The sequence below is a fragment of the Canis lupus genome, chromosome 27 (genome assembly GCF_011100685.1).
Source record: "Canis lupus familiaris isolate Mischka breed German Shepherd chromosome 27, alternate assembly UU_Cfam_GSD_1.0, whole genome shotgun sequence".
Lineage (NCBI taxonomy): Eukaryota > Metazoa > Chordata > Mammalia > Carnivora > Canidae > Canis > Canis lupus.
Window position 1 is genome coordinate 8,262,724 of NC_049248.1, and position 27,437 is coordinate 8,290,160.

Genomic DNA, 27,437 nt, shown 5'->3' on the forward strand with positions numbered 1-27,437 from the left:
AAAAACATGAATAGGTACATTAATGTCTTTAGAAATTTTCTTTTTTTCTTTTTTCTTTTTTATTATTTTTTAGAAATTTTCAAATGAATACAGACTATTAACTATTATCATATTGTATTATTCCAAAGTTCTAAAGTAATTTGGGATTTTAGATTTATATTGAAGCTAGCTTCAGTGAACAATACAATTACTATTGATACTTTGAATTTATCAGAGAAATGTGGCAGCTTAAAATTTTGCTCAGATTGTGGATATAGGGTAACTTTGCAGTTTACATAATTTGTGCTAATGACTAAGATTAAGAAAACTTTTATAAAGATACTAATTATTTCAATTATTAAATTTAAATATTTATTACATAAAATTGTTTAAACACTCATTTGCACACATATATACATTTACATGCTGTTAAATAATAGCAAAGGTAACAACTTATCTTTATCTCTAAGGCAAATCTAAGTAATTTAGTAGGTTTTGTTTAATCTAGCCTTTTAGAAAAATCCAAAGTCTCACATAAACTATAATGCCACATTTTCTGTTTTATATTATACTGTGGGAAAAATTGGAGGAATATATATAGAAATCCTGTATATCTAAAAAAAAAAAGAAATCTTGTATATCTGAAATTCGCACTTCAGTTACTGTAACCCAAGGTAACTTGCGTTAAAATTTAATTCTCATTTATTTTTGCCATCATAACTTCCTATTTTTGAGTTTCAAGATCCTAGGAATCCCAACAGAAGGTTTTCAATAAAATATCTTTCAATTTATAATAGTATATTTGACAGGAATTTATTTTTATTTTATTTTATTTTATTTTTTTAGGAGTTGACAGGAATTTAGACCTGGAATCTCCAAAGTTTCCTTTGGCTGGGTCTATTCAATTTACCCATTTCTTTCCTCTAGAAAAAGACAGCAGACACTGCTTCAGAATCAAAAGGCTGAGGTTCGTTCCCTTGGGGTCCTGAAATCATCTTGGGTTCTTTGCTCAACATCTTTCAGTTTTCTTGGGCACTCATATGGGAAAGCAAACCTTTACTTGTTCAAACAAAAGATGACAATTATCGAAGTAGGGTAACTCTAGATGTTCATAATATGCTTATATTTCAAAGAAAGGAAAAGAAAAGAAATAATTGAATTGGGGGTAAACCCTATCCACATTCTCAGAATAAAACACCTAAAACAGCTTGTTCTAGGATTTCCAGTAACCACACGTTTTTTCTGTTCTCTAAGCAGCAGGTCCCTTGTCTTGATGAAGGGCTGCCACTGGGGCTATATCTTTTTGTTCTCCTCTAAGCTCTACTGTAGCCAATGTCTTCTGGTAGCCTGGGAACTCATCTCCTGGTCCCTGGTGAATGGCTATTATCTCCAATGTCACCAAGAAAGAACCTGTTTGTTTCAAGTTGGGTTAGTATCTTATCTAAATTGATAAAATTTTCAAATAATTTACAAAATTTCCAAGAGGAGAGTTTAAAAAATTATTTAGTTATTAGGGGAGAGGGGCAGACAGAGACAGAAGGGGAGAAAGAATCTCCGGCAGAGTCCTCACTGAGCGAGGAGCCTACTACAGAACTCCATCTCATGCCCTAAAACCATAACTTGAGCCAAAACCAAGAGATGCTTAACCGACTGAACCACCCAGGCACCCTCAAGAGGACAGAATTTTAAAAACCACTTTTCCTTTAAGTTTCCCTATACAAACTTTATCAGTTAAAATTCCTGTGTTGACTCCACTAACAACATCTGGCAGCCACTACTAGGCGGCAAAAACTCCTACTACCACCATTTTATATTTGAAATTCTCTTACTTTCTGCTGGTTCTCAGGTCAAGTTACCCTAAGTTGTTTGGATCATGTTAGAAGAAAGCACAAATCATACCCAAGACTCAAAGGGAGGTGAACTCATCCTGGAGGCCTCATTCTCTGCTATTTGCTTCTTCTCAGTTTAAACAGCTAGTTCAAGGTACCACTTTTTTTTTTTTTTTAGTTTAAAAAAGAACCAAATAATCTCTATCTCTTTGAATAAATGACCCAACAGAAGAACAAAATATATGCAGATTTTCCAATAATAATAAGAAAAAACATCAGCTGTGTAGGGAATCCAAACCATTTGGGATTGCCAACCCTGGACCAACAGCAGGTGGTGCCAAAGGACTTTCCATGATCTTAACCATCTCATTCACAGATCTTCCTTCTTTCTCCTTTGAGGAATACAACTTTCTTTTAAAAATGTACTTTGGGGCAGCTCGGGTGGCTCAGCCTTCAGTTTAGCGCTGCCTTCAGCCCAGGGTGTGATCCTGGAGACCCAAGATGGAGTCCCACGTCGGGCTCCCTGCATGGAGCCTGCTTCTCCCTCTGTCTGTGTCTCTGCCTCTCTCTCTCCTTCTCTGTGTCTCTCATGAATAAATAAAATAAATAAATAAAATACAAAGTATTTTTGTACTTTGTGTGATGTGAGTATTTCAATGGGTTTTCTCCTCTACTGTTTCTAATGGGGAAAATTCCTGAAGGAATCACTCCAATAAATTCATATAATAAATGGCTCTGGGTTTCTAGTTGGATTCTAGAAACTGCTTTGTTTTGTGTCCCAATATCTTCATCTTTTCTTCATCCATACAATTCCTTTTCTCTAATAATTTATTTTTCGCACCATAATTATTTGTACTGAATCTCCTTGACACTCCTCCCTCCCCACCAAGTACCATTTTGCTAACAGTTTGGGTGGCATGATGGTGTATTCTTTGGTATTTTCTGTTGAGTGTTTTGACCAGGTAAGCTGCTATGTTGATATATACAAATAAATAAATTTATATATATTATTAATATTACAGTTTACCCATCTTGGAAAAGCCAACATAGAAAAGCCAGCGTGCCTTTTAGCATTTGGAAAGCCATGCAACACTTCATTTTCAAAAAGGACTCAAATTTCTTATAATTTTTCATGAGCAACTATGACATCCAGAGAATGCAACAGGAGGTGATCTATTAATTTTTCTACACTGTTGCCTTTTTCTCTGCAGAGTCTTACTCAGATGAGTGCATAAAAGTCCCTATTTCTTGGTCTTCTTCCATACTTTCTTTTGATTTCTTTTCCTCCCTTCTTACTGTTAAGGGGATATCCTGCTACATTACTGGAGCTGATGGGGTAATATGTAGTAACAGGTTTACAGATGACCATTTAATTTCATTTTTGAATGACTGATTTCTTTCCGCTTCAGGACAGCAGTTTCAGTTCAGGGAGGATCAGACTTTTGGAGCCACTGAATCTCCTGGGAAATTCCTCATAGAAATCTGTTAGACACATACATCTACTCCTGCAGTCTGACCTTCTGGCTCCTCTTCTATTTGTTGTTACTCCTACTGGTAATTTACTGTGTAGAACAATTTAGTTGTCTTGGTCTTTACAGTATCCTTCAAGATCAGCTCAAGAGGACTCTCCTTTCAAGATGTGAAAGACTAATTACCCTGTTTTCTTAAGCAAAGGAATTCTTTCTGTACCTCATCTCCACCTTATGTCATATAAACAGAATTGCAGAACCTTTTAAGTAATATTCTTTTCTTCCTGTTATATTCCTGTGTGGTTTTACTTGAAAAGCAGCCAAATGATAAATATATACACATATAAATATCCTATCTCTTCTTTACTAAGTTTCCAGCTGTTCGTATATTGTGGTTTGTCCTGTGTATCTTTGGAGACAGAGAGATTGGCAGCATTTGCTGCTGCTGATACATTCGTGAGTGGTAAGCTCCTTCTGTTCTTAAAAAATGGATTTTACTTTATTAATTGCTCAAATCTTATGTCCTTGAAGCTAAAATATTAATCATCTAAGTAATGTTCTTGAAAATAGTTCTTTCTACACAAGATCATTTCTCTTAAAAGTCCAGCACAGTGTTATTCATTCAATAAACATTAGTTGAGCATCTAGTAAGTTATAGACATTGGAAATACAGAGCCGCTCCCCTCAAAATCTAATTTAGGAGATTAAGTGGCACATATATAAATGAGTTTAAAATTTCAAGCACTCTGGTAGCAGTACCTAGGAGATAAAATGGGGCATAAAGCAGGTATAGGCTTTATCCCACCCTATGGCCCTGCAGGGCCTCAGCAGTCTGTAGCCTGCAGGGGTCTTAGTAAGCATGCCCAGATAGGAAGGATTCAATGATAAGGAAAAGAGAAACTGTTTACAGACTTTTTAGATGTTAAAAGGAAGAACACACTTGGCTATATTTTCAGGGTTTCCAAGCAGGTCTGCATGCAGGACGTTAAGCTGCATCAAAGCTCCATGTGCAACAGAGCACCAATGTGGGAGCATGTAGCTTTGAAGTCTGAGTGCCAGCCGTACATGGCTCAGATGCCCAGATTCTGCTTTCCTTTTATTTTGAACTGTCTTCTGGGTCAGAGAGCAAACTGTGCTAGCAATAACCTTGGATTTAAGTCTAAGAATCACTACCTACAAGAACTCAAATTGCTCTGGAATTGTTAATTACATAAGCTCCCACCAGAGGTGGATTAATCACAAAGCTAAGAAGCCTGACTTTATGGCCTCGCACTGCATGGGACCCTTACAAAGTCCTGGCAGGGGACCCAACACTGTGCTCAATTGTTTTGAATGTGCCATTTTCTTGAGTTAAGGAAAAGGAGTAATTCAGGGAAATTATTTTTTACCCAAAGGCCAAGAAGGTAATGAAAGCCTGAGCATGGAGCCCTAAATCCAGGGATCAGGTTTGCTCAGGAAACCAAGAAGGAATTGAAGAGGTTGAAAAGCATGGGAATGTGGAAGGATGAAAATAAAGTCAAAGGTGATGGATTGACTAACCCAGAAGACAGGAGAGATGGCTAAGGATTAAGGTCAAGATGCTAAGAGACAAAAGCAGGGAAATGGGAGTGTGACTTTTGGCATAGACTGTGCTAAAAGGAGATGTAAAAGGATAGAGATGTGTCCAGGTCCAGTTGCTCTTAAAAGGGTTTTTAATCTAGTTGTCAGTTAATCAGAACTGGTAACTGGAAACCAACAAGTCCAACAGAGGAAGCATGCAGATCTGAGAGGGCAGCTTGGGATGAATACACAGGAGGAATTCTGGATGAATACACAGGAGGAATTCTGGAAACTATGAAGAAGCGCCTTCTTCATGCGGCAGATTCCACCTTCTTTCCAAATCTTTTTTTCTCCTTGGCATCAGTCAGAATAGACTACCTTATGTGGCTGGAAGAAATGAACACAAAAATCTCAGTAGTTCACACACACACACACACACACACACACACACACACACACCAGACTTATCACTGTGCTACAAATCTACCCTGGTCAGTGGAGGGCGCTGCTCTCCTCAGTAAATCAGGGGCCCAGGCTGACTGAAGGCTCTGCCATCTTGTTGATATACCGTCTGGAACATATAGCTTCTGGGGGAAGAAAGTGAGAGACTAGAAGGTGGTACTTGGGCTCCCCATTGCCTCCACTGGGAAGAAACATATGGGACACTACTTGCACTTCATTGGCCAGAACTAGTCATTAGCGCCTAGCAAAAGAGATCTTTGATGGGAATCTTACTGTCTATGTTATATTCTTCAATCAAACTTTTGATAACAATGATGTCAGTTTTTTCTTGGAGAAGCTTGTGAGGTACAGCTTTGTGTAGAAATTGAACATCATTTGAACTTTCCCCGGAGTAGGTACTGAAGTCATTTTATATTTGATTCCTCTGACTGATAGGATCTTGAACTTCTTACCTCTACTTTAGTCTGTGCTGAATGTGATTTGTCAGATTTGTGGTCTTCCCTGGTTCCTAGCTCCCATGAACCCCAGTAGTTACAAACTGTAGGGTTTTTTTTCATCCTTTGTTCATGCATCCATTTCTTTATTCAATATATATTAAGTTCTTACTATGCACCCTTACTTGGCCCTAAAGAGACACTGAAGAATAAGACACAGTCCCTTCTCTAAAAAAGTTTCCAATTTGGAGACAGTAAGCATGTTCGTGCAGTAGTCACAGTCACAGCAGTGATTTCTGGCTGGAAGAAACAGAAAGTGCTTCACAGAGATGATGGCTTGGAGCATTTATAAACTCAGGAAAGACCTAAATGTGAGACCTAAACCAGAAAATCCTTGCAGAGAGCACAGGCAGTAGTCTCTCTGACATTGGCCATCCAACAATTTTCTAGATATGCCTTCTGAAATGAAAACAAATATAAACTGTTGGGACTACATCAAAATAAAAAGCTTCTGCAAATGAAGGAAACAATTAACAAAACTAAAAGGCAACCTATGGAATGGGGGAAGATATTGCAAATGATATTGTTATCATAAGGGATTAGTATCCAAAATATATAAGGAACTGATACAACTTAATACCCTCAAAACAAGTAATCCAATTACAAATGGGCATAAGACATGAATAGATATTTCTCTAAAGAGGACATATAACCAGCAGACAGGCAAAAAGATGCTCAGCATCACTCATCATCAGGGAAATGCAAATCAAAACTACAGTGACAGGGATAACTGGCTGGCTTAGTGGGTAAGTCATGTGATACTTGACTTGTGAGTTCAAGCCCCATGTTGGATATAAAGCTGACTTAAAAAAAAAAAAAAACTACCAAAAAAAAAAAAAAAAAGCTGTAATGAGATATTACCTCATACCTATCAGAATGGCTAAAATAAAAAAACACAAGGAACAACAAGTGTTGACAAGGATGTGGAGAAAAAGGATCCTTCATGCACTGTTGGTGGGAATGTGGACTGGTGCAGTCACTGTGGAAAACAGGATAGAGTTTCCTCAAAAAAATAAAAATAGAGCTAGCCTTTGACCAGGAATCACACTATTGGGCATCTTTCCCCTAAATACAAAAACACGAATTCAAAGGGAAACATGCACCCCTGTGTTTATCACAGCATTATTTACAATAGCCAAATTATGGAAGCAGCCCAAGTGCCCATTGATAGATGAATGGATAAAGAAAGTGTGGTATATATACACAATGGAATATTACTCAGCCACAATAACAATGAAATCTTGCCATTTGCAACAACATGAATAGAGCTAGAGAGTATATTGCTACTTGAAATATATTGGTCAGGGAACTCCAGGCAAATACCATACGATCTCATGTGAAATTTCAGAAACAAGATAAATGAACAAAGGGAAAGGGAGAGAGAGAGAGAGAAAGAGAGAGAGAGAGAGAGAGAGAAACCAAGAAATAGACTCTGAACTATAGAGAACACACTGCTGGTTACCAGAGGGAGGTGTGGGGGAGGAGGGAAGTGGGGGAAATAGAGAAGTGGGGGAAGTAGAGGATGGGGTTAAAGAGTACACTTATCATGATGAAAGAATATACAAAATGAAAAAAATCTCAGTAAGATTTGGGAATTATATATCTTTAATGGACTTGAGAATGTCCTCTAGGACTCAAATATACACAAATGTAGTGTTTTCTATTTTTGTAACTGATTTCATCTTGCTCACTGGCAAGGGGGGTTTGTGTTGATTAAAAATTTCCATAAAGTTCACTCATACTCTCTCATTTAAAATGTGTTCTTGAAGTTCACTCAGAGTCAGTGCAATAAATACTTTGCTGATTCTAGATTGAGATCCTTGATTGGAGTTGGTTTTCTTTTTTCAGGAAGAATTTCCTCTTTCTCCTTCCAAAGGTGGTGTCTGGGACCAGAAGGCGTCTTCCCCCTCCCCTCCTCCTCCTCCTCCTCCTCCTCCTCCTCCTCCTCCTTCTTCAAGATTTTATTTATTTATTCATGAGAGACAGAGAGAGGCAGAGACATAGACAGAGGGAGAAGTAGGCTCCCTGCAGGGAGCCCAATGCAGGACTTGATCCTAGGACTCCAGGATCACAACCTGAGCTGAAGGCAGATGCTCAACTGCTAAGCTATCCAGGTGTCCCCCAGGGGGCTTCTTACCCTAATGGCAGTGGAGAAAGGGTCGTTGTTCTCCACTTTACGTCTGCTTGTCTTCAATTTAACAGATTTGATCTGATTTAGTTTCTGTGCATCAGGAACTGGATTTGTGGAGTAATGCATGAGACCCATTCAGTGCTAAGCTCCTTGCTAGATGTTGCTGCCCATAGACTGTGAAATGCTGAATAAACATGAACTGGACCTGAGCCCGCTCATGCCTTTGTCCCTTGAAACAAAATGGGTTTGCTAAAGCAGCCTTACCTAAATCCTGGCACCACCCACATAAGGAGCACAGAATGGGTGAGGTGGAGCTCTAATGCTTAGGTGAAACAACTCAATTAATAATTTCTTTTTAATGTTGCATAGATATTTTTTAACTCGTAAGGAACATTTTATTATTATTTTTCATAAGGAATATTTTATATCTTAATTGGAATATTTTGCATTTTTGTCACTCTGATAGCTCTTGATGAACTATCTCTCATGCAAGAAAGTTTAATTATTAACTTTTCAGAAAAGAGATTACTTAACCTCTTAAGCCACTTTCTCATGGGTAAGTTAGGAGTAGTAACACTATGTTACAATACTATTGTAACATACTGCATTATCTTATGATCCAAAAGGCCAAATTGGTATCCTAAGTAGAAAAACAAAATTCTTTCTGCTCTTTACTTCTACATTTTGTGTTCCATATAGAAGATGTTGAATTAATAGTTTTTGTAACAAAATTTTCTTCCTGTTACAATCATGTGTGGTTTTAATTGGAAATGTACCAAGTGATAAATATGTAACATCCTGCTAACTTAGCCATATCTGATTAAGGCTAGGTTAAGAGGCTTCAAGTCTTCACCTGTCAATACATTGTGGTTTGTCTTCTGTATCTTGGGGTACACAAAGAGACCTGCAGCATCTGTGTGTTTTTAAAACTGGCAGTCTTATCACTGCTCTGGGAATGGGGCTGCTTTGGTTTCTGGAATTTGGGATTTACTGTATTCATTGCAGGAACATTGTATGTTTTTCTTTAAAATTATTAATTTTTAAAGATTTTATTTATTTATTCATGAGAGACACAGAGAGATGCAGAAACACAGGCAGAGGGAGAAGCAGACTTCCTGTGGGAAACCCAATGGAGGACTCGATCCTGGAAGTCCAGGAGCCAAAGGAAGATAGATGCTCAACTGCTAAACCACCCAGGCGTCCCCACTGTGTTGTTTTGAACCCTCACTCATACCATTTAATGGCATTATATGAAATATATTAATAGAATAGCACTTAATGCTACTGCGATGAGCATTTGCATTGCAATGTGAAACTCTTATGACATGGAGTTGAATGATATTCTTGAAATAGTTCTTTTTAGTTGAGATGGTTTGTGAAAAACACCTGCTTGAGTGCCATTTTATTTATGCATTCATTTAATATAATTTACTAAATATAACTTGGGATTTTTTAATAGCCAGGCATTGAGAATATAGAGGTAAATTAGATATAGAGCTTTTATAGCACACTGGAACTTATGAAGCAAAATGGGCAGATAAATAAATTAATGAAAGGCTGTAGATACTAAGGTACAATTTCGTGATCAGTAGAACAGGAACAGAGACGAGAGGGGCAACTGCAGAAGGCACGCATCTGAGTGGAAACAATTCTCATCACACCATTGAGCCACCAATGTGGTTCCATGATGGATTTCTGATAGGCTAGGGGTAAAATAATTTAGTCGCACATTCTAAAGTCCTGTGATTCCTGGGATGGGATGTAGAAAGATGCCCTAATACTACTTTTCCACTACTTTTGTGTACTACTATGAGCTAGCACTTATAATATCATTTACTTTTTTTTTTTAAAGATTTATTTGCGAGAAAGAGAGACAGAGAGAGAGAGAGAGAGAGCACACAAGCAGGGGGAGATGGAGCAGGAGAGAGAGAGAAGTAGGCTCCCTGCTGAGTAAGGAGCTTTACATGGGACTCAATCCCAGGACCCTGGGATCATGACCAAGTTGACACACAGACACTTAACTGACTGAGCCACCCAGGCACCCCATAATATCATTTACTAATGCCAACTCATTTCATCCTCACCAAAACTCTCTTCTTCAGGCATAGTGGTTACCCTCTTATCATAGAAGGGGCAACCAAGGCACAGAGAGTTTAAGAAATCCATTCAAGGTGTTAAAAAACCTAGTAAATTTGAAGACTGAATTGGCTTTATTAGATGATTCATGAATCAGGCAGCATCCCACCTAGCAAGCAGAGAGGAGCTCCAAGGAATTGAGCGAAATGGAAGGTTTTTATAGGAAGGAGGGTGAGATAGGAAAGTTACTAGCAAAAGAAAAGCATTGTTCCAGGCAAGGTAGCTTTCCCTTAGGGGGATGAGCAGGGGGCTTTAGGTAGATTTCCTCATTTTTCAGGGATGGAGAGAGGCTGGGTGGCCGACTCATTGGTCTGGATCAGAATATTCCTGGCTGATTGGCTAAAACTACATTTCTGGGGAGATTGAGATTGCAATTAGATAAGCTATTAAGATGCAGTTTGGGAACTCAGCCAAAGGGATGCCATTTTGGGCCTGTGGTTTTAACAAAGATTACACACAGAGTATGTGGCAGAGCTGTGAGTCAAGACCTGATGGTCTAGCTCTTGGATCTGTTCTCTTGACTACCGTGTTGTTCTCTGTCACGTTCATTGTGAGCCCCAGACGGATTGGTAGCCTCTCAAATTTTCCTCCTTTTCATCTTTGATAAGATTGTACATGGTATTTCCTCAAGTGTCAAAGAAGATTTTTATCGGGGTTAGGGGGAGGGCAAGTAGGCTAATGTTGACTCTGTACCCTCAGCTCTGGAGTACAGGGTGCTACCTGGAGATGGCCTGCCAGCCCTGAGTTGAGCAACGCCTTTCCAGCCCATCATTCCCTATAACAGGGTCTGGAGCCCACAACAGTGCCTTCTCTACGAGATCTCAGTCCTGAGAGAAATGAGACCCAATGAAACTGGTTATACTAAATGCATGCCTACGTCATCCTGTCAGAAGGGATGCCTGGACTGCAGCAAGCATATCTTGTGTTCTAGGTGCCTGGGTGAATGGTTTGTAGTGATGATGTAGAGTCTCAAACTGGGGAAAGAATGGGCCTCAGATGCAGGAAAGCATTGACTCTGGGTGACCAGATCCTATCTTAGCTGTGGCATCTGAGATCGAATCCCATTTCTGAGATTTATAATCAGTTATTATCATTAATTTGTTAAGATTACAGATATAGAAGGAGACAGGGCTCATGGACAGCCATGGGACTTAGGAATGGGAGATACAGACAAGTAGGTGATTCTTGGGAAATTAATAAGTAACTATTCGAATATTTAGGGAGAGAAACACATGTGTTCAATTGCTTTTTTCTCCCTTATAATTTACCCAGGTCTCCAGGACAAAAAAAATGGGCATGGGAGGGACAGAGAACCTGTATTAGCTGACCTGGATGAGGTGGGTCCTTTTAGTGGAGTATGTGACAAGGCTGTGGACTGACTCATAGCTGCCCTCCGTGTTTGTCCCACTGAGAACTTCCTGTGTAGGATGGGGTGAGGCATGAAGCTGTCTCTGAGCTTGAGAGGTGGGGGGAAGGGGTGACCCTGGGGAATGAGGATGCCACAGAATGCATCATTCCATATCTGTGTGCTTAAATGTTGAGGGCCAAGGTGAAGGGGGCCCAGGGTGGGTTTATGTGCACTGCAGGGGTGCAGTATGAGAACCTGAGCTTAAGGGGGTGTGAAGAATGCAGTGGTAGTGTGTGTTAGCAAGGCTGAATTTTGAAGTGGGAGGCTCTGTCTTGTATTTTCCTGCTGCCCTTCTCACTCTATACCTCCCTTAGGGCTGCTCTCTGGGGGAACCTCTGAGAACATCTCTGATCAATGGAAGCTACAGAGTAAGGCAGCAATGACTAAAATGGGCACAAGTCCTCTCTGTTTTGGCTTTCCCCTCAATCCATCTGGGGTTTCATTCTTGCCCCCTCTTGGCCTTAGGTCTAAGAAGGTATGTGTGTCAGGTCACTGGTAGTTTCAGGCAGCATCTGCCCCCTTCTTTTTGTTGTTTCACATGCTTCTTCTTTGACCTTTACCCTCTGCAGCCACCCTCCCTAGCAAAGGACTTTCTCATTTCCCTTTCTGTCTGGGGCGGTTTCCTTAAATTATATTTTGTGTCTTCTTTAGCTGTGGTTTATAATACCACTGTGTTCTGAGTCCTACCAAACCAAACTCTTAATATACAAAGGGGAAACATTTGAAGTTTAGAGAAACATAGTTTTCTGAAACTATTTTCTTCTTGGGATCTAAAAATCTTATTTTGGAGGGCTAGAGTTGAACATTGACTCCTTCTTCCTCTATTTGCTGTAGTAATAGTCTCTTTCTCACCTGAAGATCATTTGGTGATTTGCTGAAAGGGATAGTTCACATAAAATGAAATGCAATAAAAGGAAAGGGTAGTGTAATTAAAAAGCCCCTTATGTTTAGATATTGTATGTATGTATGTATGTATCTATTCATTACCATCAACACCATCATCAATCATACCATATGATTGATGACCATAACCCATTTCTTTAGTGTCTATATTTCTATCTTCATTAATTTATTTCAGAGTTCAAATAATGGAACTTTGATATCTTAGTCAACAGACCGTTCTAGGACACTTTACTATGAAATAGATATTGTGATCTTTTTTATTTCTTTTTTTAAAAGATTTTATTTATTTATTCATGATAGAGAGGGAGAGAGAGAGAGAGAGAGGCAGAGACACAGGCAGAGGGAGAAGAAGGCTCCACGCCGGGAGCCCAACGTGGGACTTGATCCCGGGTCTCCAGAATCACGTCCTGGACCAAAGACAGGCGCCAAACCACTGAGCCACCCAGGGATTCCCCTATTTCTATTTTTTTACTTTTGTATATTTTTTTATTGGAGTTTGATTTGCCAACATATAGTATAACACCCAGGGCAAATGATGACTTTTGACTTGGCTCTGTCTGCTTCCAGGAACTCATCTTCCCAGCTCTGCCATCTTGTGATCCTGTAACTGGCATACTTGGAACCAGGAATCTTCACACCTGTGTAGAAGCTCATGTTCTCCCACGTTGGACAAGTACACTGATACAAGGAGTGGATAACAGTTAGACTCGAACATTTCTTTGTAAAAAGGAACCATTTAAATATTTGGAACTCAGAAACCCAGAACCCGACAAAGGCTATGGAAAGATTCCATGTGTAGGGTGATGGTAGGGTGGACAGTGAGCCTTGGGGGTTCAGGGGGAGTCATCAACACTGCCTGAAATACTCCCCACTCCAGCCACTCTTAGAAGAGATAGTGACTTAGATGTAGTGTGGGATGAAGGAGACATATTTATTTTTTTCTTTCTCTTCCTTCAAGAAGGTTGGGTGATTCAGAGGAGAATGGAAGTATTTCCAGGTACCTCAATGGAAATCTGATAAAAAACAATATTTTTGCCATTTAAATAATAATAATTGCTCTTCTGCAAATAGAATAATAATAATAATAATAATAATAATAATAATAATAACTCCCTTTCTGGGCATTACTATAGGTAAATAATCTGAGATGTGGACAAATCTATGTGAAACGATTTTTATGGTAACATTAATTAGATGAAAATGAACATGTGGAATTTTCTTTTCCATGTTCCTCCTTATCCTCACTCTTTTCTTCTTTTTCCTCGCTTATCAATAATTATTGATAAATTGTTACCATTAAGAGATCCAACTGTAAATGTGTCTTTATTTTCAAGAAGATATGTCTACTGACTGCAACTTTTCAGAAAATAATTTATTTTTTATTTTTTATTTTTTTAATTTATTTTTTATTGGTGTTCAATTTACTAACATACAGAATAACCCCCAGTGCCCATCACCCATTCACTCCCACCCCCCGCCCTCCTCCCCTTCCACCACCCCTAGTTCGTTTCCCAGAGTTAGCAGTCTTTACGTTCTGTCTCCCTTTCTGATATTTCCCACACATTTCTTCCCCCTTCCCTTATATTCCCTTTCACTATTATTTATATTCCCCAAATGAATGAGAACATATAATGTTTGTCCTTCTCTGACTGGCTTACTTCACTCAGCATAATACCCCCAGTTCCATCCACGTTGAAGCAAATGGTGGGTATTTGTCATTTCTAATAGCTGAGTAATATTCCGTTGTATACATAAACCACATCTTCTTTATCCACGATAGCCAAACTGTGGAAGGAGCCTCGGTGTCCATCGAAAGATGAATGGATACAGAAAATAATTTAAAATTGAAATGAGAATACCATTTTTATTAATTTACATTGGGAATTGCACATGTCAGATTAGCCAGATGTTACCTGAATATGACCAAAGCATCTTCTGACGGTAACCTCCAGGGTGGGGGAGGGGTTGGAATGAGATGATCAAAAACCTAGGTAATGAACAAGGGAAGCTGGATATTTAGTTGGAAAGTTTAATGGCCTCAAGCTCTGCAAGCTAATAAACCCATTTCCAACAAAAATGGATAGCATTTCCATTCCAACAAGATAATGTCAGATGCCTTTCAGGACACCAGACCATCTTTTTGGCCAGTAAGGGCACCCTCTAGCTTCAATGATCCCTGCATAGGCATAGCCACTGTTTGTTTTCGGTAGCTCTCGTATGCTTCTGGAGTAGAATGTTAAAATGGAAATTGCCACCAAGACATCAAAATGTAATAAATAGGAAATTCTGAAGCCAGACAGCTAAATACAGAATTTGCAAAGGTAATATATTAGATTTGGTTCCATGGCACTTGGCCCCATTAAGCAGATTATGGATATTGAAGAGATCATAGTGGCAAGAGAGGAGGGTTTTTTGAAGATGGATTTGGATACCTTTTGTGCTTGAGTGCTGAAGCCAGATATTTTTCCTTAGTTCAGGGCAGGCATCTTTTGCTCAAAAGGTACTGAGGACTCCTATCCCCTCAGAGAAACCTGAGGTTGGAAGGCTAGGATTAGAACATGGCCTTGTGGGGAGACTCAGCCTAAGGCCTGTCCTCCTGCTCTTCTAATTCCCACATGTCCACACAACAAGAGGCCTGGCCTGTGAGCAAGTGTGCTCAGTCCAATCTATATGTCCCTGCTCGATATAACCTGGGGCTCATGAATCTTGATGTGCATAAGAATAATCTGGAAAGTTTGTGACAGGCAGACTCTGATTTAGTAGGTTTGGGTGTGACCTGAGAATTTTCATTTCTAATCAGCTCTCAGGTGATGCTGATACAGCCTGTGGGTAGCCCATATTTTGAGAAGCCCTGGTCTAAATTGCACCCCTACCTCCACAGCAAACACCAGGCCTTCTCAGGGCCAGGATTGCTTACTTTTTGTCCACTCTTTGCGGGGATGGGTTGGGAAAAGGTCAATGCAGGTCTGAGAGTAGGCTGGAATCCATTTGAGCAGGGAATTCCTGGTTCTGAGAACCCAGAGGAGATCTAGAGGGGGATGGCATGGACTCTGTCTTGATGGGGATGTCCACTTTGCCCATAGACTCTCCTCCTTGCAGAAAAGGGTTGGCTAGGGGACAGCCAGAGCAGTGTCCTATAAAGTGCAGGATCCTCCAGGGTGAGTCTAAGGAGAGTTCTGCCTGGATATGGTCTAATTACTGCACTGAGCTTTGTTTTGTAATTTAAAGTGAACTTGGACTGTTCATTATTTAGTAGTGAGAAGTCCTGGGACCTGCCATGGGAACAGGGAAAACTTTTCCTCTGAATTAATTTTAAGAAATAAATAAAGTGAAAAAGTTTTCATTTCTTTATCAGTTGTGTTTACTCAATATTCTACTTTTGTTCCATGGCTGACTAATCTTTTTAGTGACCACAATTCTTTTTTTTTAACCAGGATTCATTCAACTTTTCCATTAGGTAACCATGGAATTCTGATTTATGAGAAATATATATTTCATCATTCAGATGACCACTTACAGTTCCTGGTTCACAGTCCCAAAACCCTTGGAATTTCCTAAGTGATATAAAGTGATAAAAGTGTCTTTTGTTATGTTAATGAGGGACTTTGGGAAAGCACCTAGGATGGGAACTGGTTTCCAGTGGGGCCCAGAGTATACTTAGAGGGTTGGAACTCTTAGTTCCATCCCCTAACATCTGGGGAGGGGAGAGGAGCTGGAGATTGAATCAATAGCCAAAGGCCAATGATATAATCAATATGACTATGTAATGAAGGCTCCATTAAGCCTGTTAACCTTAGAAAAAACAACACTGCCAGTTATTTTACTAGCAAAAGATGATTTATTCAGGAATAACAGAGAATTGTAATCTGGGACTAGGAAACTATCAAAACCATTGGCAAGGCTGCCAAACAAAGGACAGGAATGCTTTTTTACAGAGGAGAGTAGGAAGTTGGGAGGGTGTTATTACGAAAAAGTCCTTTGGGGATGCCTGGGTGGCTCAGTGGTTGAGTGACTGCCTTAGGCTCAGGGCCTGATCCTGGGGTCCCAGGTTCAAGTCCTGCAGGGAGCCTGTCTCTCCCTCTGCCTGTCTCTTTCTCTGTGTGTCTTATGAATAAATAAATAAAATATTCAAAAAGAAAAGAAAAGTCCATTGGAATAAACTGGGGGTTTTAAGTATAGTGGCTCTTCATTGGCTGAATTGTGACTGTCTCTTCATTGGCTGGGCTGTGGCTGGGGAGGAGGAAGTCTTCCTTCTTCCTGCTGGGATAGTAAAGTGATACCCAAGGGCAAGGTCTGTGCTTCGTGTTGGCTCTGCAGTAGACATCCAGTGGTAGGGCATGAAAGCTCCCCCTGCTGAACCTCCCAACTCTATTTTAGTGAGGTTTCCTTTATTATTTTTTTACAAACCCAGAAGGACTGGGTTCAGAGAGCTTGTGGGCTGTTGAATGCTTGGAGGTGCAGGGGGAGTGGCCTACCTGGACAGAACATGGAAGCTCAGCATCCCTTCCCCCATCCCTTGCCCCTTGCATCTCTCCCATCTGGCTATTCCTGAATTGTGTCCTTTTGTAATAAACTGGTGATCTAGTAAGTAAAATGTTTCTCTGAGCTCTGTGACCTGCTCTAGCAGATTAAAGGAACCCTGGGAGGGGGGAGGGGGAGGTTGTGTAAACCACCCATCTGTAGCTGGTCTGTCAGGAATATAGGTAACAACCTGGGCTTGGGACCAGCACCTGAGTGTGGTGTGTGTATGTTGGTGATGGGGGAGGAGGGGCAATCTTGTAGGACTGAACCATTAACCTGTGGAATCTGATGCTCTCTCTGGGTAGATAATGGCGGAATGGAGTTGAATTCTTAGACACCCTGCTGGTGTTTGAGAATTGCTTGGTGCTACATGGGAAGCTCTTCCCCCCACGATCTTCTGTTCAAACCGGGTCTGAGAACCCAAAAAAGTAACTTTGGCATTTTATTGTGCACAGCATGCCCCTATTCATCCCTCTGTCTTTTCTACTCTTCTTAACTTTGGGTAATGCACTCCACATCCTGAGTACTTGATGCAGGATGAGCCAGAGAGAGTAGCTCATCCTTCTGAGCATAGCTTCTGGTCTAGGGATGGGCATGAGACTTAAAGCAGGCCATCCAGTGGCCTATTCTGGGTTTGTCAAACTGCAGCTAGAAGAGACTCCTTTGCCTCTTGGGGTAAGACTGGGATAGAGTTGGTCTGCAGTAGAAATGAATGGAACCAGGCAAGAACAGGACAGCTGAGGGGTAAATGCAGAAACTCCTGGCAGTAGCTGGTCCCAGCTTCCATATCCAGAGGCTCTTCCTTTGGTTCAATGGCTCAATGAACTGCTTCAGGCTTTTTCAATAAATTTTTTTTTTTTTTTTAAATTTTTTTAATTTTATTATTTTTTTTTATTATGAGAGTCTCACAGAGAGAGAGAGAGAGAGAGAGAGAGAGAGAGAGGCAGAGACACAGGCAGAGGGAGAAGCAGGCTCCATGCACCGGGAGCCCGACGTGGGATTCGATCCCGGGTCTCCAGGATCGCGCCCTGGGCCAAAGGCAGGCGCCAAACCGCTGCGCCACCCAGGGATCCCTTTTTCAATAAATTTTGTATTTGTTTTGTCTGTCATCAGATGAGTTTCTGGGTTTCTAACTCTAGAAGCTCATTGTTCTAACAGCTAAATGAAACAATGCGATTTGAATAATAATAAGAATGGAATTCTCATGGGGGCAATTGCAAACTTGCTTTTCTCTCTAAACCTTTTACTAACCACTTCCCTCCTTCAAGTAGTTTTGCCTTCTCTTTCACTTCAAGAGGTAATCAGACAATGATTTAATACATTATCTTCTCCCTGCACTACAAGTGTTAGCAGCACCAGTACTTATTCATCCCTCTTGTCCCTAAGAACAGTCATTTCCTCTCAGCTCAAGGTCTGTCTCTCTGCTCCTGTTCTAGATCTCAAACCTTTCAAGAACCAAATGAGGAAATGGGTCTAACCCAGTGCCATCTACTCCACAAAAGTAGGTAAGGAGTAGAAGGTTCTGAAGGCCGTGTGAACCTTCTGTATCCCATCTAAGATATGAACTGACCCTGAACAGAAATATTTACAAAATCCTGAGAATTTCCACTTTTACCACTAAACTTAATGTAGCAGCCTTATAATACTCCTCTCCTGACTGAGTGTAGAGAAAATGGTTGCCAAGGAAAAATGGTCGAACCCGGAAGTGAGTAATGGGGGCTTTCTACGCTTTATGGAAGTGAAGGTGTTAGGGCTCACCCTTAAACTCTGTGGGCCTGAGGGAGAGGAAAGGCTGGGACTGCTGTCTGACTTCCCATGAGTCTTTCTACCTTTGATCCAGTCTTGACTATGAGTCCCTGTAGGCCTGGCTCAATGGCTTCAGAGGCTTCTGTATTAATAGCTGTTAACACCTGTTAGTAAAGACTGAGAGGCAGCTGTGGGGAGCAGTGGAGTGTTGAAAAGAGATCCAGCAAGAAAGGAACTGCAGAACCCTTTCTAGCTGGATAGAGGAAATAACTGTTTAATCCCAGAGGATGTAGGCTGACTCCTGTGTTCACTATCAGATACTGGCACATGAGAGAACCAGCAATGGGCCCAAGGTTTAAAACTACTTGTGTAGGGGCTACACAAGAACTACTTGTGTAGGGGTGATGAAACGTGGGTCTGCTGTTAAGAGGACTCTTTGAACAGAGTGGGAACAATATTAGGGTGCCACTCATACTCTTGTGGGTGACAGGGAGGACAAAATAATCACTGAGCTGGAGCAAGATGGTTGAGTTGTCAACCTGTTGGCCGGGGGTGCAAGGATCCTGTGTGGTTTTGAAATAGCATCAAATAACACTGAGTGGAAGAGAAGCAGTGAATTTGAAACCCTGCTTAATAGAAAGCTTCCTTTTCTTTTGCTTTGATGCCTGCCAGGTGTATGAAGAGATAGCTTCTCTTAAGAGTGGTACCTATTGACAATAAGTAGTATTGGTGGATCAGCTTGACTGAGCTCATTCTGCTGTTAATCTGCAAGCTGTAGAGAGGTAGTTTGCAATTTTTCTTCCATCTGGTAGATTTCCACTGGTTATCCTTTCTTTTTTTTTTTTCTGGACAGACTGTACAGATTATACAGCTATCTTGGTCCTCTGTGTAGCAGTTTCTGCCTCAACTTGGGAGTTCCATGTGTTTTCTCCCCAACTTTAGGTACTTACTGGCTGGATCTTCCTGAATTTCCACTCCCATGACTGCACCAAAGCATTGGTCTATGTGAAGTTATGTTCCACAATAAAACATAAAAATAATAGGGCCAGTTAAGTTGCATCACTCCTTGTGGCATTTTACACATTTGAAGAAAATGGTAGCATCACCATCCATCCCTCTTGCTCTCGTTCACCATTCTCCACAAGTTCAATAATGTTAGCTTAGTTCTTTCAAATTCGGAACCCCCTGGAGCCTGGCTCCAGATCTTTATGCTCCACTCAACTCAAATATGTCTTTTGATGATCTAATCTTTAGTTCTTTCTCCAACTCTCAGTGCATTCTATCTCAAGTAGAGGAAAAGATTCAAGGAAGGAAAGGGGTTGAGTTGAAGGATAGATATGGTTGAAATGAGAGCAAGAACTAGAAGAACAGGGGTGCCTGGGTGGCTCAGTGGTTGAGCATCTGCTTTTGGCTCAGGTTGTGATCCTGGGATTGAGTCCTGCATCAGGCTCCCTATGGGGAGCCTGTTTCTCTCTCTACTTATGTCTCTGCCCCTCTGTGTCCCTCATGAATAAATAAATAAAATCTTAAAAAAAAAAAAAAAACTAGAACAGGATTTCAGTATAAACATTCTGAAAGGGGCTGTTTCCCAGCAATGGCAGGTTGGGGCTAGGAGTGTTGAGTTGAAGGACTCAGAGTTTCCTGGTAAACTCCAACTTTGTATCAGCTGATATGTCTCTTTCAAAGAGAGGCTTCCCCGGCAAGAGTGGGCTTCCCCACAGCCTCCTCCATGTTGTAACCTCTCATTACTCATGGGATTTTTTCCATTACAGATTTTCACATCTGTTGTGAAACAATTTCATATACACTTGGTCTGTGTAACATCTTTGACCACCGGCCCGGTAAGTGTGGAGTGCCCAAAGTGGGGCTTGATCCCAAGACCCTGGGATCATGACCTGAACCAAAGGCAGATGCTTAACTGACTGCGCCCCTCTAATCACACTAACCCTGTGAGTGCGGGGATTGTGTATGTCCTGTTCACTGTTTTATTCCAAGCCCTTGGTTTGGTATTTGTATGTGAGTGTGTAGAGTAGATGTTAATAAATGTTGGCTGATGGTGTGCTATGCGTGATGCCCAGTAACTCACAAGTATTACCTCAGTGAGCACTCATACCTTCTCCCCTTGTTTCTTTCTCTGGTGTGACTAACAATAAAACTATCAAAAGAGAGTGAATATGTGTATTCGGGATAGCAAGAATAAGATGGATTTGGGGTTACACTTCACACGACACCAAACTAGGAATTTAGAGAGATTCCAAAAGGGGGGTGTGGGGAGTGGTGGATATAGAGGAAGAAGAATGATGCAAGTGGGTCAGTCATTTGGCTGGAGCAGATAGGAAAAGACTGATCTGGAATGAAGAAGGGGTTGCAGGGGACAGAGGGGCTGTGGATTCTCAGAGCCCTGAGCACCAGCCAGGCTATTAGAGGGGGTAAAGATCAGGTTTGTAAATATCCTGTAGATTACGGCCCCTCCTCATCCCAGTAAAGGAGACTTTAGCCCCTGATGACATTTGTGGGCAGGGCAGAGTGGTTTTAAAGGCTAAGAAAGATCCCTAAAGGGAGAAAAATTAGATTCTGTCAAAGCCCCTTGTTATTCTGGGCCCCTCTGTATTCCAGGTCCCCAGTCTCCAGATCCTTCTGAGAAAGGAAGACCAATAATCACACCTCCTCTACTTGATTCCCATCTCAACCCTCCACATTCACCTGTGAATTCCATGCTGCTGGTCCTCATTTTCTGCTGGCTTCTCTGATAATAATTTTTTAAAGAAGATTTTATTTATTTGAGAGAGAGAGAGAGAGAGTACATGTGCATGAGAAAGCACAAGATGGGGGAAGGGCAGAGGGAGATGGAGGAGCAGGCTCCCCACTGAGCAGGGAGCCCAAAGTGGGGCTTGATCCCAAGACCCTGGGATCATGACCTGAGCCAAAGGCAGATGCTTAACTGACTGCATCCCTCTAATCATTATTGTACTCCAAACCTCCTTGTAGTTCTCTGCTTCAGCAATGAGCTGTCACAGGGAAGAACAATGCTTGATTCCACCCAAAACTTCCTCTCAAACGGTAACGGATCATGGCACCCTGGCCCTCAAAGATCTCGGTCTACTACGAGCAGCCCAGACCCTTAGGGGAGAGAAAGCCACTCATACTTTTTGATGTAACTTTTCTACGTCAGCCTCCATCATGGGGGCCTGGTTCTCAGAGACTTAAGGAAACATGGTCTCAAAAGCCCATGTTGTTCATATAAGGAGATTTTGGAGATTCAGAATCTAATTGGTGCTTGAGCTTCAGAAAATGGCAGAAGAAGCCTCCGATCACATCTTAGATGGTAAAATGTGTCTCTATTGGCTCTCAGTAGGTAGCATGTCAGAGGATGTGTTTTTATTCTCCCCTCCCATTACTGTAGATCTTTGTGGGTGTTATACTGTACCTCTTTGCAAGGCTATTTTGCAGCTGGGACTGTGACCTTGACGACATGGGAATCAAGATAGCTTTGAATCTCCCTCTTCAGGGACTCTATTTCTTCCTCAGCACCATGGTGGGTGCTCATGGTGAGTTTCCTGGGATCAACAGTATGTGAATGGATACCTTGGTGAAGGGAAAGGTTTCTGGAGTCAGGGAGTCAAAGCCTCCATATAAACCATGCTTTTTTTTTTTTTTTAAGATTTTATTTTTTTATTCATGAGAGACAGAGAGAGGCAGAGACACAGGCAGAGGGAGAAGCAGGCTCCAGCAGGGAGCCTGATGTGGAACTTGATCTTGTGACCCCGGGATCATGCCCTGAGCTGAAGGCAGACGCTCAACCACTGAGCTACCCAGGTTACCAACATCTCCCTTGTTTTCAGGGAGCATTTGGTCGGTCCTGGTGGCTCCTCGTGTGTGGGAAGGAACAGTGATTGACCTCAGCTGTGTCTCTGGGCTGCTCCTTGCACACTCCATTTGCTTGCTTTGCAGAGGACTACCCCCATCAGGATTTCTATGTTTTCTGTGCTTATGTGTAGGCTATATGCTTGTGTGTGCGCGTATAGAATGAGTATGAGAGGGTATGAAGGCTGTCTGTTGGGGGAGGAGCAGGGCTGCTGAGATGTGACTGAATCGGTTGCTCTGCAACACACAGTGCCCACACTGTTGGGAGTGCCATGTCCCGTATGTAACCAGATCATAGATAATCTCACACCTGCCTCTCTTCTTTGGCCTCTCTTCTTCAGTCCCATGGCCTTCTCTCTGCTTGACTGTGGTGTCTGCTGGGTTCTGTGAGAGGCTTTGTCTCCTGGCCTCACTTATTCCTACCGAGTGTCTGTTGTAGAGCAGAGGAACCCGCAGCCGTGACAGGAGGCCTCTTGTTGATAGAGATTAACTGATGCACAGCATTGGTTAAATTAAGTTTCCCGAGTCTTTGTCCCAGTCCTTGTGAATCATTTCCAGACTTGCTGGGATCCTGGACTGGTCCTTTCTGAATTCTGTAGGGTATATTTTCTCTCTTCTACCCCTCTCTGAAAGCTGGTTTCCACTGAAACTTGGACTCAGAGAGATAGGGCTGCAAAAAATCTAGCTTTGAGCCCAGGGAAGGGGCAACTCTTTCAGATTTGGCTGTAAGTCCAGGCTGAGGCTGCTTACAGCTTGGACTCCTCTCAGTCCAAGGGAATTGGAATGGGGATTGGGAAACCTCATCCCGCCAAGTTTCTGCTCCATGAGTGTTGGCCAGATGCTGGTGAAAATTCTTCTCTTGATGACTCTGAGGTACCGATAGAGTTTCAGTCCCATGAGGGAGATAGACAATGAGTGTTCTGATATAAAGCCCCCTCTTCTTACTAGGAAACTATAGGATTTTTTCAATAGTAGCTTAAGTTGCAAGAATATTTCACCAAAGCAAGCATTCTTTTTATTTTCCTAGAATCAACACTATCCAGTGTTATCCTGCTAAAAATTTATTCTACTTCATACAACATTGGCCTTGCTCTTTGTAAAATAATAGTCCTGGCCTTTTGGAGCATTGATTATTTCTGAGTTGGGCACATGTTAACAGGAGTCTCCACTGTAAAATTCATGTGGGGCATCGAGAGAAGATTATCCTTTGAAATACAATTTATGCCGTATACACAGAAACATAGACCCTCAAAGATGGACAATTCAGTGTTTATTATTTTGTAAACTCTTTTTAAAAATTGACAATATATTTTGGACATCATTTTACTCCTCTTTTACACACTAAAAGTGTTTTATGGCAGTCTTACAAAAATATGGACTATTATAGGAGTATTATAGAAAAATTTAATTGCTTCCAGTTATTTCATGACCAAAATGCAACATACTTGCCCAGTCACTCGTCAGTGGGCTTTGGGCATTTAGCTGTTTTCAATGTTTTGGCTTTTATGAAACATGTTGTCATGAACTTCCTTGAGTTTAAATGTAAATTACTTCATGGTTTTTTTTCTTAATAACATTCTAACAGTGGAATTGCTGTTTTATAGGCTGTGAATACCTTCAGAGCTTTTGATACATGAAGATCCATTGCCTGCCAGAAATGTTTGCGTTGTTTTATTCCCACCAACACCGTATGAGAGTTAGTTTCCATAGCCCCTCACCAACATTGGTTTTTTATCAAGTTCTAAAAATTTGGCCAGTGTCGTAAACAAAAACTGTTACATATTAGTTAATTTAATCCTTCATTTGCAAATTACTTGCTAATGACGTCTGTCCTTTTAAACCTGGGATGTTTGTCATTTTTGTCATGATTTATATTGGAGCTCTTTGTACTATTACTACCACTACAAATATGACTATGATTACCAGCACCAGATACTTTCACTGCATTCACTTCTGTGACCTCATGTGAGTGCCCAACAACCCTACAAGGCAAATGATGTTTTTATCTCAAAAAATAGATTAGAAAACTGAAGCAAAGCAAAGTTCAATCACTTGCCCAAGGTGAGACAGGTGTAAGTAGCAAAGGGGGGATTTGAACCCAGGCAAGTTGGGTCCATGATTATTGTCCCTATTGAATTTTTCCATTAATAGGCTGCAAATATTTCCCTCAGTTTATTTTTATTTTATTGTTCCTATGTTTTTAGATGCATGGAGGGTTCTTTTTTTAAAATTTTAATTCAATTTGCCATCATATAGTATAACACTCAGTGCTTATACCATAAGTGCCCCCCTCAGTGCCCATCACCTAGTCACCCCATCCTCCCCCCACCTCCCCTTCTGCAACCCATTGTTTGTTTCCTAGAGTTAGGAGTCTTTTATGGGTTGTCTTCCTCTCTAATTTTTCCTGCTCAGTTCCCCTCCTTTCCCTTATAAACCCTTTCACTATTCCTTATATTCCACGTATGAGTGAAACCATATGATGATAGTCCTTCTCTGATTGACTTATTTCACTCAGCATCATGCCCTGCATGGGGGGTTCTGATGTTAATAGTCAAATCTATAAAAATTTCCCCCCTTTTTGGTTTCTGCATTCAGAGCCTAAGAAAGCTCTTCTCGGCTTCAATTTTAAATAAATTGTTGCATCTTTATTTTAATAATTTTGTAAATATTTTAAAATATATGTCAATGCTGAGTGGCTCAGTTGGTTGAGCATCTGACTCTTAATTTTGGCTCAGCTCATGATTTTGGGGTCCTGGGGTTGAGCCCTGCATCAGGCCCTGCACTCAGCGCAATCTGCTTGAGATTCTCTCTTCCTCTCTCTCAGCCTCTGTACTTGCCTGTTCTTTCTCTAAGTAAATTAATTAAATCTTTTTAAAAGTCTGAAAAAATACATCAATACTAGATAACTACATAAGTTATTTTACTGAATGATAGGAAGTGATATCTAACTTTATTTTTTTCCAACATTATTTCCTGAATGATGTTTTTATCTTTTCTGACTGATTTGAATGCCACTTTAAAAACATGCTAAATAACACCATGGCCTTTCCATTATATCCTTTTTGGACTTATTTAGACTTTAATTCCACAAATGTTTATTGAGTTTAAGATGGGCTGGGGTGGGGGGACTGTTAAGTTGATATATCCCCTTTGCAGTTCATTAGGTACAGAGGACCTAGCAGGGGTGAAGGAAGTGTTCCCTGGCCCCTGAAGCTAACAGTCTGGTGAGACTGGGCACCAACACAAGAATTTATAATAAACTCTAATAAGTGCCACTGGTGGAGACACAATCAGGGTTACATACTCTAGCTGAGAAAAGCAGAGATTTCCTTTATGAAATAAAATTTAAGCTAAGGCTTTGCATTCTAGAAATGAAGTTGTTTATAATTTTTGGTATTAATAATAATGTCTAATATTATACAGACCCATGAATGCATACATGTTTAGTATATGCATATTTATATCACATTTTCTGTGTCTTTTCAACCATTGATGGACACTTAGGTTGTTTCCATGTCTTGGCTATTGTGAATAATGTACAATGAACATGGAGCGCAGATATCTCTTTAAAATCATGGTTTCATTTCTTTAGATATATACCTGAAGTGGAATTTTTGGATAATATAGTAGTTCTATTTTTAATTTTTTGTGGAGCCTCCATACTGTTTTTCCATAGTGGCTGTGCCAATTTACATCACCACCAACAGTGCACAAAGGTTCCCTTTTCTCTACATTATTGCCAACACTTATTATCTCCTGTCTTTTGATAATAACATTCTAATACGTGTGAGGTTGTGGTTTTCTCATTGTGATACCTTTTCATATACCTGTCGGCCATTTTTACAACTTCGGAAAAAAGTCTATTCAAATTCTTTGCCCATTTTTAAATTACGTTTAAAATATTTTTCAAGTTTTTATTTAAATTCTAGTTAGTTAACATATAGTGTAATATTGGCTTCAGGAGTACAATTTAGTGATTCATCACTTACATACAACATCCAGTGCTCATCACAAGTGCAGTCCTTAATACCCGTTACCCGTTTAGACCATCTCTACCCACCTCCCTCCATCAACCCTCAGTTTGTTCTCTATAGTTAAGAGTCTTTTATGGTTTAATTAAATTAGATTTCCTTCCTTCCTTCCTTCCTTCCTTCCTTCCTTCCTTCCTTCCTTCCTTCCTTCCTTCCTTCCTTCCTTCCTTCCCTCTTTTTTCCTTCTTTCTTTCTTTTTTCTTTTGTTCTTTCATTCTTTCTTCCTTTCCTCTTCCTCGTCCCCCTCTACCTCCCCCTACTCCTCCTCCTCCTTCTTTCTTCTTCTTCTTCTTCTTCTTCTTCTTCTTCTTCTTCTTCTTCTTCTTCTTCTTCTTTCTTCTTTCTCCTTCTCCTTCTCCTTCCCCTTCCCCTTCCCCTTTTTCCCTCCCCCCCCCTCCTCCTTTTTGACTATTGGTTTGTATGAGTTCCTTATATATTTTGGACACTAACCTCTTACCAGATAGATGGCTTGCAGATATTTCCTCCCATTCCATATGTTACCTTTTATCCTGCTGACCATTTCTTTTGCTCTATAGAAGTTTTTTTTTTTTTTTTTTTTTTTTTTTTACTTGAGTAGAGTCTTACTTGTTTCTTTTTTTCCTTGTGCTTTTGGTGTCATAGCCATAAAATCATTGTCAAGACCAAAGTCAAGGAGATTTCCCCTTATATTTTCTTCTAGGAGTTTTGCAGTTTCAGGTATTACAATTATGTCTTTAGTCCATTTTGAGTTAATTTTTGTCAGTGGTGTAAGACAATGGTCCAGTTTCATTCTTTTGCATGTAAACTTCCAGTTTCCCCAACAGTTTCCCCAGTTTCCAGTTTCTATTTATTAAGAGATTGTCCTTTTCCCAGTGAATATTCTCGACTTTCTTGTCATATATTAGCTGACCATATTGCATGGGTTAATTTCTAGGCTCTTGATTCT

At 40.6% G+C, this 27,437-nt stretch overlaps 1 protein-coding gene and 1 long non-coding RNA gene across 3 annotated transcripts in view; both read left to right on the plus strand.

The window, feature by feature from the left end:
• Positions 1 to 1,225: 1,225 nt before the first annotated feature.
• LOC119866329 lies at positions 1,226 to 13,638 on the plus strand. Its single transcript, XR_005379631.1, has 3 exons — positions 1,226 to 1,407; positions 1,826 to 1,962; positions 12,918 to 13,638. It is a non-coding gene; the product is annotated as an uncharacterized LOC119866329 (long non-coding RNA).
• An 8,390-nt stretch (positions 13,639 to 22,028) lies between these two features.
• The window catches only part of LOC611565 (antigen WC1.1-like), a 32,119-nt gene continuing 26,710 nt past the window's right edge, over positions 22,029 to 27,437 (plus strand). The window contains exon 1 of one of the 2 annotated variants that reach the window (XM_038576678.1): positions 22,029 to 22,165. In XM_038576678.1, coding sequence (XP_038432606.1) covers positions 22,090 to 22,165 — 76 coding nt within the window. In that variant the 5' untranslated portion in view covers positions 22,029 to 22,089. The remainder of the gene's footprint in view (positions 22,166 to 27,437) is intronic. The other variant, XM_038576679.1, reaches the window with a different exon arrangement.